The sequence below is a fragment of the Passer domesticus genome, chromosome 9 (genome assembly GCF_036417665.1).
Source record: "Passer domesticus isolate bPasDom1 chromosome 9, bPasDom1.hap1, whole genome shotgun sequence".
Taxonomy (NCBI): Eukaryota; Metazoa; Chordata; class Aves; order Passeriformes; family Passeridae; genus Passer; species Passer domesticus.
In genome coordinates, this window is record NC_087482.1 from 26,242,514 (window position 1) to 26,254,907 (window position 12,394).

Below are 12,394 nucleotides of genomic sequence, written 5' to 3' on the forward strand. Positions count from 1 at the left end.
AATGGACAAGTCATTTGTTACTGTGAGACCTTTTGCTGACTAAAACCAGCCACAGTCAATCATATTAAGGATCTGGCAGTTCTTAGCACCAACTCTTCATTTTCTAGACAGGTAATTGATGAAGAAAGTTTTAGGGAAGGCTTTGCATAATATTAGAAGGAAAATGCTCTGCTAGGAAGAAGGGTGTCTTCATCTGTAGTTGGGAAAGGTTGGAAAGGGTTGCTTGGTGCAGCTGGTCAAAGCAAGGGGAAAGATTTCAGGAGGTAACTTCACGTTCTTCTGCTTCCAGATTAACCAGAGGAGGGTTTTCCCTTTTTCCAACCCAAAGAGTTCTCCCTGTCAGTCCAAGGAGGAGCAGGAGCAGTCAGCACTGCACCCTTAGCTCTGCCCTGGGGCAGTGCCCCTGGCTGAACTTGAGCAGCCTCAGCCCCACCCACAGGGGGGATGTGCTTTCACGTGGTGTAAGTGGCCTTGAACTGGAATTTTGGTCTCCTTCAACTGGTCCAGCTCCCAAGGGCCCAGTCCCCATCTCCAGGAATGCTCTTTCCACTTATTTGGCTGGGTAATCTGCATTTGTGTCTTATATCCACCGGAGGTCTCAGTGGAAAGAGTTCAGGCCTGGGCTGTATTTCTTTTTCTTTTCTTTTGAGTATGTTTTGTTTATTCCCTCTGCTCCTTTGTGGCCCCACACGCCTTGCCTGGTTGAGGTGAATTAAGAGCAGCTACACAAGAGCTGTGCGAGCTGATAAACGCACGAGGAAGACAACTGCTGCAAACCTCATAAAGAATTACAGCTGACTTGGGGCATCTGTTCTGTGTATGTGAAAACTCAGATTATTGGTTGTTTCCCAGCATGGAAATGGCCTTTCTGTGACCTGCCTGAGCAAGGCCTGCTCTGCTCTGCTCAGCTTTTCTTGCTCCTGCCTCGATAAAATCTGACCTCTCTGCACTCTGCTGTTGTATTCCTTGGGAGATCCAGTGATCCCAGGGACTGAGCAAGATCAAATGAGCTGTTGGAATGAAGAAGAAATGTTCCTCTGTGTGTTTGCTAGAAATTTGAGTGGGTCTATTCCAAAAAGAAGCATCAGGTTTTATTTGGACTGGAATGTACATAACAGAGTTGAAATAGCAGGACACGGGTGAGAGGGATGTTTTTACCTCGTATTTTAAACTGTTCCCTTTCTAGAGCAGAGAGGAAGTGGTTTACAATCTCTGTGTGTGTAAATAGATGTTTGTGGGTCACTGCAGGTGCTGGCCAGCCCGTGCCAGCATTCCTGTGTGAGCCTGGTGCAGGGAAAGGCATTGGATGGCTCAGCCTGGGCCTCACTCCTTCTCCTCACACTGGGGGACCAGAGCAGGTAGGGAGCTGTTAATGGGCCCAAATTTTTACATTTCTTCCAAGATATCCCAAACAGACTTTCATTCTCTGTTATTTCTCTGTACCAGTTACTCAGTCAGTTATATCAATTATATCAGATTCAGGACAGAAATAAATTTCAGATAGATTTTCTCGTAAAAAGCTGTAATAAGGGCCATTCTGCAATATCTCTTCAGAGCATGAGAGCCTCTTGGGCAAAGGTGCCAGTGCCTCTGCCAGCTCAGGGCATCTTGGAGAGTGAGGGCAGGGCTGAGCCCTCTCCACTCCTGTTCCCTTGGGCAGCCCCTGGCACACCTTTGGTAGACCCTGGCCATGGGAGGCACACACACATTGTCCTGTGTTGCTCCGCAGACCTGCCTCACACCTAGGGAGATGGTTTTTCCATTCATTTGCCTTTTTTTGCCTTTGTCTTTCCATTGCTCCCACCCATGCCAGGGGGAAGAGAAAGTTCCAGCTGTGGAGAATTAGGATTGTGGAGTAAAAATAGATTTTGAGGTCAAATAAAAAGTGTCTTCACATTTCCAGTGTTCTCTGCATTACAGAGACATTCATTTTGAAGTGGCTACTGAAAAGCAGGATTTAATTATATCTGTTTTCAGTGATGTGAAGCTGAAGTCACAAACTCAAGCTTTTTGTCCTCTAAAGCACAGTTCTTTCTCTTACACGTTCTCTTCCCATAAGGCTGAGGGTCCTGTTAGTTTGGGGTTAAAAATGACAACATCTGCAGTGAATTTTCCCTTTTTAGCAGGGGCTGGAGAGGAAGAGGATGCCATTGTGGTGCCTGCCCTACACGCTATGACCGGAGGGGTGGGACGAGAGCCTTTGTACATGAGTGAGTTCTTGCGTGGCAGCCAAGGATTGTGTTCAGTGCATAAATGCATAGCAGGATGTTTGGAACATGGGATGGTGCAGTGCAGGTGGGATGGAGGGGCTGAGCTGGTGATGCTGGGGCTGGGCTGCAGCAGAAGGGTCTCTGATCTCACTGCCCCATGGGACATAAACCCCAGGCTCACTCTGGGTGAAGAATTGGTCTCAGGTGAGATGCCTTGTGCTTACAGGTGACCCAGGGTCAGATTAGTGAGCCCAGAATGTGTGAGAAGGGAAATGAATTAGTTCTGAGCAGGGTTCATGAGATTTGGTTCATTGCTAATAGTCTGTAACCCGAGCGTTCAACCTCCCGAGGAAATGCAGAGTTTCTGAAGAGAAACACTGATTATGGAAAGGGCCATCTGAAGGAGTCAGAGCTTTTCCCAATAGAACAAGTGTGGAATGCTCTTCTTTCTGGGGAAGGGTGGAGGGGGAAGATGTAAAATCTAATTTTATTCAGGAACAATAGTCCAGTGTGTGGAGCACTGAAGTGTCCTCTGTGCCACCATTACTAGAAAGGAGTTGTGAAACATATTAGCAACACCAGTTGATCCAATGTAAGGAAATTGCATCCAAAAAGGAGACATGAATGCCCTGAGGGAATGGGAGGGAGGAGATGCCTTTCTCTCTGTCACTGAGGGCCCCTGACAGCAGCTCCACTGGGCTCCGCTCCAGGGAGGGATTTTGGCTCACTCTGATTGCAGAGTTACTGGTTGCAGCCAGATGCACCATAGAAGGGGATAGATCCTCCCCAGCACTGATAGCCAGAAGGAAAATGTATGTGGAATACTTTCAGTATTCCACATACATTTTCCTCATTTCAGTATTACATGGGGAAAAAGCTGATAATCTTTTTAGTGAAGGACACTTGAGGTGGAACGCTGCCATTGCTGGAGTCTGAGTAAACCACGGAACATGGAGGCTGAACAAATCCCACTGATGCTGGTTCCCTTCTCCCAAGGGTTTCCCACAGCAGACACCAGAGGTGGTGCTGGTGGCTGAGGGCTGAGGCTGAGTTTGTTCTCAGGTGCCACAAACCTGCAGCTCTGCTGGGCTGTGTTGGTTGCCACCAGCACCTCCTGCTAACTCTGGGAGCTCTACAAACAAACAACAAAAACCCCAACCTCAATCACCTTGAAAATAATGCTTGCTGAGCAAAAGACTTAATATTCTCGAGAAAGAGTTTTCCACAGGTTCACAACAGCTGTTGATGCAGAGCTCCATTGAAGTGGATGGGCTGGGTGAAGGCACAGCTTTAATCATAACTTAATTTTCCCCTGGGGACAGGAGCAGACACACAAATGACATGTGCTGCTGTTGTGTCCTGAATCACATCTGGAAGACGCTGACATAAATAATGATGAAGGCCATTTAGAAATGTGATTACTCCATGTAAGTACCTGAATTTTCTTTCAAAAACATATGTTTGCACTAGTAAATGAAGTGCTCAGAGGAGGGTGAAGGCCAGGCCTCCAGTGTGGGAGGACACCAGAGCCAACAGGCAGAGTTAGAGCTGCCAGAATGCAATGTGAGTCTCCCCAGCCTTCAGTCAGCCTTGACCCCTGCGTGGAGGGGATGTTGGAGCATTTTGGGTGGCTGGACTTCAGGAGGTTTTCCCTGTGTTTTTACTGGTTTGGGTGGAGAGGGAGGCTGTGGATGTTCACAGCTCTGCCATGGGTGTGTTGGGCAGATCATCTGCACCTCACCTGGGTAGTCCAAGTCCCTTGGCAGGTGGTGCAGAGTTGGTTTTCCACATGAAGTGTGACCTTCTCAGGACTCAGCTCTCACCATCCTCACTTCCCAGCCTCCCCATCCCTGGAAATCCAGGAGTCCACAGTTCATTTGGTAACTTTGGTACCTCTAACCCCCAACAATCTCCACCTCTTTCTCTGAGGAATTCCACTTTCTGCAGCTGCCTCCTGTGGGTTCTCTTGCTTTTACCCCACTGCAGGAGATCTTCATTTCATCACTTCTCTCCCCTTTAAAAGAGCACTGGTCAGGAAGAGAAACATCCACCCTTTCTCCCTGATGCCTGAGAGCCTGCACCAGCGTGAGGAGCTCACTGCCCAGCTGAGCCTCTGAGCTGCCAGGCTAGATCCTGAGCAATAATATTATTCTACACTACACCATGCCTTTAAACTGCAGCATTGCAGGTTTGGAAGGCAGCTGCGCTGCACCTTTGGGACTTCAGTGTGTGTTGTTGAATGAGTGCCCTGGGAAATCATTAATAAAGGATGATTTATATTTCCCCAAATTCCACTCTTTGTTTGTATTTTTTTAAGGCATTATGTTTTGTTCTTTCTTGGAGTGTTTTTGTAGAAGTGTAGATAGAGTTTAATGTTAAATGTTTGCTCCCACGTGTTCGTTTTTGAGAGGGTATCGGGGATTTTCAGTTTATGTCCTTCAGCATCATCTCCCCCCCAGGGAACCCTGTGGGGCAGGCTGGGGCATTGTTCTGGTGGTGTCTGGCCCAGCCACAGCTGGTGCTGAAGTGGTTCAGTCTGTTTTGGGCCCGTTGTTATTGCAGAGCTGCTTGGGTTTATTCTGGCATGTTTGGTGGTGCTGTAGCCAACTGGAACTGTGGCAGTGGAGATGTTAATGGAAATGCACAAAAAAAACAGAGAAATGGCACAGGGATTTGTTCTCTCTCATGTGCTGGTACTGGAAGACTTTAAAGAACAGGCTGCAAGACCAGTTTTTACCTGCACACATCATTTCCCCAAAACTGTCAGTGACAATAACTCAGTTATTTTGTAGGTTGTTGTACTCGCCTGTCCACGCAGGACAAGCCATTTCCCAATGCACATCCCAGGGTTTCATCATCTCTGCTGTACATTGCAGTATATCTGCACAATCAATAATGCAGAGATTTGCAGGCTTGTTTTCTTTCAATGCTGATCTAATTAGTTAATAAAATAATAGTCTCTCCCCTACCTCCTCCTACTTGTTTCCTCTTCATTTCTCATCTTAGCCACTGAAGAAATATTTCCTCTGTTCTCATGAAAGGAATGCATTTACACTTGCCACAGCAGTTCAAAGATACCAAGAATATATTTTCCTTATGCTGGTAATTGCTTTTCTTGGTCATTAGTTGATCAAAGTGGAGGAAATAGAGCAGGGGCAGTCAGACTAAATAATAGATTTGGAATAGAACTGGGACTGAGCTTTCTTGGGGTTTTTCTTTTGTTTTCAGAGTGTTGAGTTATTCAGTCTCTGCACAGGGGTGCCTCCCTGCTATGTGGGGGGTAAATGTGGAGTTACTGGGGTGGCTCCTCCATGGTGTAAATCAGGCACCAGCTGCTTCATGTTGTTCCTCTAGACTCTGAAGGAGCTCATAGCTCCAACAGAGGTTTGTCTTACAAGCAAACTGAGCAAACTGAGGGAAGCCTTTTTTTTTTTTTCACCTGTCCAGCAAAATACGCAGGTGGTGAGAAAAAAAATGGAAAATTGGGGATTTGGTGCTTGAATTTTTTTGCTTGATATTTTGTTTGGAACTTTTTTAGAAAAGTAAAATTAAGATTGTTCTTCCATGCTTTCTGGCACTGTTCTTGTTTGGAAAGCTTGTGTGGAATGTGAAACTGAAACTTTGCATTAGCATAAACATTTTAAGGTCTTTCTTCAAGTCTGTTGCACTTACTGTCAATGTATTTCATCATTGTGGCTCTTTAATGAGATTTAGCTGGTGCTGGCGAGACAGACAGTCAGAAGTTCACTTTTGCTTCATTTGAGTTTTTTGTGGGTGTTTTTTCTCCCCGCCCGTGTCCGGTCCCGAGAGCTTTGGTGGATTTGGTTGGAGACAAACCAGTTTCTAGATTTCTCCTTATTTGGAACAAGTGCCCTTATCACTGCTGCCAAGAATATCCCGGGCTGAGTGGCAAAGGGCCAGGAGGTTGCCGCAATTGCTCAGAGGGCTGGAATACCCTGGGAAAACTGGGGTTGGCATGATCAGTGCCACAGGAGGGAAGGTGTTGGATAGGCTGTGTGTCATCTCATGAACACCATCTTCACAGAAACACTGGTGTCTTTGGTGATCCTCCCTTTATGACTGGATGCTGAGATCAAAGATAACTTATTTTAAACAAAGCGTGAGGATTTTCGCAGTAAAAGTCTCCTTGCTTACTCCGTGGCATTTAATCATCTCAAGAGCCATAATACATGTAAATACTCTGAGAAATATAGGAGGTGGGTGCTCTAATTTCCTTTTTATTCCTCAGAATAATTTTCTGGAATATACTGAATAAGGATTTTTATGAGCTTCCTGAGGAAATTGCTACTGTCCTGCATTCTTGTAAAGAAGGATGATCTTGGAAAAAACAAACTACTTGGAACAAAAGGGGAAAAGTGTCTGAAATTGTTAGTATGTGTTTATTGGAAAAGAAGGTGGCATTTAGTAGTCTTAATGATTCAAGATCACTCAGTGTTTTACCTTGAGTATGGAGGAAGTTTGTTTTGAAGACCAGACTCAATTTCAGTTGGGTTTAGTATGTCTGTGACCTGCTTTTGCATGCATGAACAATATTCCCGATGGATATCCTGGGAATGCACAGGGCAAAATCACATCTGATGTTACTTCTGACATTAAAATACTCATAACAGGGATGAAAGTATGCAGTACTTCTACTTCAAAAAGGGGAAAAGCAGAAACACCTGGGAATAGGTTAAAAGATCTTGGATTTCCTTGGTGTGTGGAAGGATGGCAGGGGTAGAAAAATTGCTCCCTGCGATTGTTCAGCTGGTCGTTGTTAGTTTGCCAAAGAGGACCACCATAAATGTAGGAACCACACACAAAGGGAAACAAAGTGAGAGGAAGGGAAAAATGGAGGGGAGGTTCACAGATGGAAAAATTAAGACTTTCTTTTAAATGCAGTTGGTAAAAGCAGCAACTGAATGAGCTGCAGTGATCCCAGCCCTGCTGTCAGCTAGTGCATAATAAGGCATAATAAATGTTTAAAACCGGCCTTAACAGTGCAAAACTTTAAGGACTCTACACCAATAAACGGAACGGTTCATAATGTACTTTTAATTAGCACCCATCAGGGAAGTAGCACACCTCCAGGCATTCCATGCCCATGTTTTCCAGACACAGTATGGAGCAATGCACACCCACAGCAGGGCTGAGCCACCCCATGCGCGTGCGGAGCCCTACGCGGGACACCGTGACAGACGTGGCCTCAGAGACCTCCTGGGAAGGGTTGAAAAGCTCCATTTCAGGAGATCCCTGGCTGGAATCACATCCTTCTATCTGTAAGTGCTGCGGACCAGGGGATGCAGCTCGGCTCTGAGCTCTTGGTGAGACGAGTTCTGGACTCACATGAAGTCATGGCAGTGTGGCACGAGAGCAGCATAAAAACAGAGCCAAGTGGAACTTGCCCCGGCTGGAGGCTGGCAAGACCAGAAGGGAGGGATATTTTTGAGTTCCTGGGTGAAGGGCTGTGTTGGGGGAGCAGGCTGGCTCTGGTGCTGTGGAACAGGCTGACGTAATGCTGAGGGAAGGAGCTAGCAGAGTGGGTGGATCGTGTCGGTGCCGCGTGTGCGAGCATGGCTGGCACGTGGCTGTGAGTGCACAGGGACAAGGGATAAAGGCTGGGCTGCCCCATCTGTGCCTGGCAGGAGGCTTGGGGTCTCCCCTGGGAGTGCAGGTGTTTGTCTGGTCCCCTGTGTTTGGGTGGTGGCCATGCTGGCACAGAGGCCAGCCCAGAACTGGAAATGGATCCCTGTTCCTCCGTGTATTCTGTGGATGCTGAGGTCTCCAGGCACAACCTGAGCAGTGTGTAAATGAATTTCTGGGGATACAAATTGTACCTGTGCTCACTGTAAGACCACCTCACCCTGGCTGAAAGCTGCAAAATGCTTTGGGTATAAAAGGTGCCTTGTTGGCTGTCACAATGGGGGGAGACGGAGAGATAGCACAACACTCGTGGTTCATACAGCAGAGACTTTGGTTTACACAGCTCTTACACACCCTATCCAAAATACTCCACATTCAAACCTGGCTGGCTATGAGTGGTTACCACCCAGCTTACTGACCAACTGCTTGCCTTCTCCTCAGGGGTTGGCTCTCCAAAGCCAAACCCTTCCTCCTTTTTTGGTGCATACAGTCCAGCTGTATGCTCTCACAGCTCCCCGTTTTCTGTTTCAAAATATAAAAGCCGTGTTTATTGTCTCTCTGCGGGGCCCGTTTGCAGAAGGGACAACAAACATGGTGCAAGGAGAATTAAATTCTTCACCAAACTGACAAACCTAATATTTCTAGCTATTGGTGTGTCCCATCAATTTTTCACTATCCTGTCCAGGAGCTATCAAAGGTACAATGTTGCTGGGTGGCATGCATACCCTGTCCCGAGTGTCAAGTTCCCGTAGCAGTACCTTTGGTTTAGGTAACTGGACTCATCACTAGAGGACTGTAAAATGATTTAAGATGACAGGGTTTATTTAAATGAGTAGACTCTCAATTTTTCTCAGTCATCTTAATTCTCTTTTGGCACTGCCTTCTTTACCTTGGCCGCTTTGGGTTTGGCTACCTTAGGCTTGGCTGCTTTGGGCTTCACCGCTTTCCCTTAGCTGGGCTCTTCACTGCCTTTTTGGGGTGGCCTGCCCCTGTGGCTCTCTTGGGACTCTTGGCTGCTTTCTTGGCTGCTGTGGCTGCCGGCTTCTTCACCTTCTTGGGGCTCTTCTTCACTGCCACTGCTTTCTTTTGCTTCTTGGCAGTGCTAGCAGGCTTCTTGGCCACCGGCTTCTCGGGTGTGGCAGCTGTCCTTTTCTTCATTGCCCTTTCTTTTGTCTCACCCAGCTTCTTGCTCAGCTTGAAAGAGCCAGAGGCACCCATGCCCTTGGTCTGCACCAGGTGCCACTGCTGACGAGGCTCCTGAGCCCCAGCTTGATGTGGCTCTTGTTCTTCTCCACGTGGTAGCCGCCAGCAGCCAGCGTGGCGAGGGAGAGCCCCCATAGCTCCTTGGAGGCAGACATGGCCTTGGGGACAGCCTCGGTGACACAGACTTGGTGACATGGCCTCGGTGACACGGCCTTGGTGACACGGCCTTGGTGACATGGCTGGGCCCCAGGGCCTGGCGGGCCTTGGAGCTGCTCACCGCCTTCTTCAGCTTCTTGGTGGCGGCGCAGTGTCCAGCATCGTGCTGGCCTTCATCTGCAGCCCAGGGAAACCACTACGGCTGCCTGCCTGCCTTCTCCTCAGGACGGGCTCCCTGCAGCCAAACCCTCCTGCTTTTATGGCACGAACAGTCCAGCTGTGTGCTGTCACAGCCGGCCAAAAGGCCTCCCCGCCCTCCCTTCTTTACCCGCAGTAAAACCACGTCGGGAATTCCCTTGGAAGGCTGGTTTGACTTTGGCCCCCAAAGGACAGTGGGATGGGCACATCCTTGGGAAAGGAGCAGGGTTTAATTCAGTGTGCTGGTAGGGATGTGGTGTGACTGGGCAAATCAGCTGAACTCTACCTTTCTTCCCTCTCAAAAATGGGAAACATGCCATCCCTTATCCAAGCTACATGAACACAAAAGCCTGATTGGTTTTTTGTACACTTCTAATTAAAATAAATGCTACCTAAGCATCTACAATATGAGTTTAAGGTATTTCCTGTTTGCTTTAGTTTTTTCTTATTTCTTTTTAGAAAGAACTCAAACTAATTTTGCTACACCCACCAACTCTTTTTTTAAAACTCTTTTTTCTTCCCAGTAAAAGATTTTTCTTAAGGATTATAGACTAATTTTACTGTACACATATTGCACTGAAACAACTGGTAACTTTTTCTTGTGCCTACTCAGAGAGCTGGCTCCTATAAATAGTATTTCACATGGCAGGCATATAATACCCATGTTCTGTGGTCTCTGCCAACAGTTTGAGGTATGGAAATGAGGTTAATATTAATCTAAAAAACATATTTTATTTGGAAACCCTTCTCTGCCTTTTCCCATGTTGCTGTGGGAGATGTGGGAAGCAGAGATGGACAGCAGCTTCATCCCTGGGAACAGATGGAAGGTGCAAAGCAGACATCTTCAAGAAGAGCTGACATTTTAAGCACTACCGAGTCTGCAGGGAGAGATAATATCATTCCTGAGACATAATAATATACTTGGAAGAGCAGACAAGCTTTACAGCATGCAAGCTGAAAAAGCATTTTGAGACTGAATGCTTATTTCTTTTTATCATTCTATCCCTATGTGCAATAAAGATGTTATCGCCTCCCTCAAATCTTGTCTTGCTGGTATCCCAAGACCTTCGTGTCCAAAATTATATCAGATTTCACTTTCCAATCTGCTTTCCTATCCTTGATATTGATGTCTGCATCTTCCCACCTTCAAGGCAATGGTACATGTCCTGGCCATGTGACACAGGATAAAGAGAGCAAGGGTTCCTTTATTATTTGCTGTCCTCATTGCTTTTACTGATGAATGTTTATTTATCCATCAAGTCAGAATAAGCAGTCATTTGCACTGGATCCTAATTTCAATTATGGATATCTTAAGTACTTGAGTAATAGTGCCATTGTTTGTTATTAGGTTTTAAGTAACAGACATGAGTAAATAATAAGACAATATAAATATAAATCTACTTAATTATCTGAGCCTTAAATTCCAGGCAACAATACCTAATATAAAAAAAGAAAACCATGAGAATTACTAACATCAGAGAGACTTCAGAAATTATCTGTCTCTTATTAAATTTAAGTGGGTCAAATCCTGCAGCTCCTCGGTGCAGGGGAGAGGTTTGTTCAAGGATTTTAATGGACTACACCATGATAAATGATGACAGAGGGGGTGATAAATGCAATGTGTTGCTCATTAGGACAGGCAAAGTTGGGCTGGTAAATGACTGGTACAGATCTAATGATTTATTTGCAGAAGTAGAAATATTCAAGGCCTAACTTAAGCTCCACATTGGGATGATACTAAGTGAGTTTGTGCAAAACTTGAGTCTCAGAGAGTTGAATCTTACATTATTTGTCTTCTATATAAGCAGAAGTAATAGTAATAAGGAATAAAAATGTATATCCTAATAGATTGATTGAAATTACAACCTCAGGGATTTTCTTCATCAAAAACTGGCAGGCAGGAAGACTTTACTGCTGGCTGGGTGTTTTCCACTAACTTCTGAAGAGCTCGTCTTTGAGTGAAGCATTAAGAGAGAGTAAAGTAGAAAACTGACAAAAGCCTTCAATGTTTTTTGGGTTTCAGTACTTTGAGTTGATCCTGTGGCACCTCTGGGCCCAGCCTGTTGTGCTGTGCAGATCAGATGAGCTTCCCTGGATCGCCAGGACCCCAGGGCACCATCCCTGCTCCAGAGTTTCCTCCCTCCCTGTTTGAAATGGGAGGAATAACAATCCATTAAAACATTTCCTGTGCTTCTGCAGCAGCACAGGGAAAGAAGAGCTAACTTGGGAAGCAAGCACATTTCCTGCTTTGTGTGAGCTCTTGGAGGGGTGATGGTGCAGCGGTGTGTTCTTGGTCCTTTCCAGGACAAAACTGGATTTAGTAGCTGGGAAGGAACAAAGGGCAGCCACAGCTGGGAGGGAGAGAGGGCAGGATGGGAAGGAAGGAAGGCGCAGGGAAGGGACCAAAGGAAAGGAGCCTTCAGGGCAAAGATGATAGTCAAGGTCAAGTTGTCAGAGACAACCACAACCTGTTATTTAAAACTGATGGCAGCTGTTCCAGGGCTTGGAGCATGCCAGTGCTCCTCCATTTATTTTACATTCCCCTGGGGCAGTGATACGTGTGCTCTCAACCCCTCAGATGTGTGAAGGGAAATTAATTTCTGCTCCCTGCAGTGGGAATCTGGAGGGCTCTGACTGAGGCAGAGGAGGGGAATGGACCTCAGGAGACTTTTAGAGATAAGTTTGCTGTGAGGACAGGGGTGGGAGCTCTGCTGCGTGGGCTGAATGGGGGCCCCAGCACATATGACTCAGAGGGAATTGGTTTGCAGTTGTCTCACTGCCGTGCTGAGATCCACATCTTTGGAGTCTTTCAGGAGAGGACTGCAAGCCTCAGAGCAGTGTTGGAGCTGCAGCTTTGCCGTTTCAATCTACATGATTTTCAGAAGCAGCCTTCTATCTAAGCAAGTATTTTGGTATTGAATTAATTAGCAGATCTCACACCACAGCACTTTCACAGGAACTCCATCCCACACCTGCACCCCTCA

At 46.4% G+C, this 12,394-nt stretch overlaps 1 protein-coding gene across 1 annotated transcript; it reads right to left on the reverse strand.

Annotated features, from left to right (window-relative positions):
- Positions 1–8,654: 8,654 nt before the first annotated feature.
- LOC135308340 (histone H1-like) lies at positions 8,655–10,584 on the reverse strand. Its single transcript, XM_064433280.1, is given in 4 exon segments — positions 8,655–8,801; positions 8,804–9,091; positions 9,094–9,295; positions 10,555–10,584. Coding segments are annotated over 4 exon segments (609 nt in total). The 3' UTR covers positions 8,655–8,712.
- Positions 10,585–12,394: the final 1,810 nt, after the last annotated feature.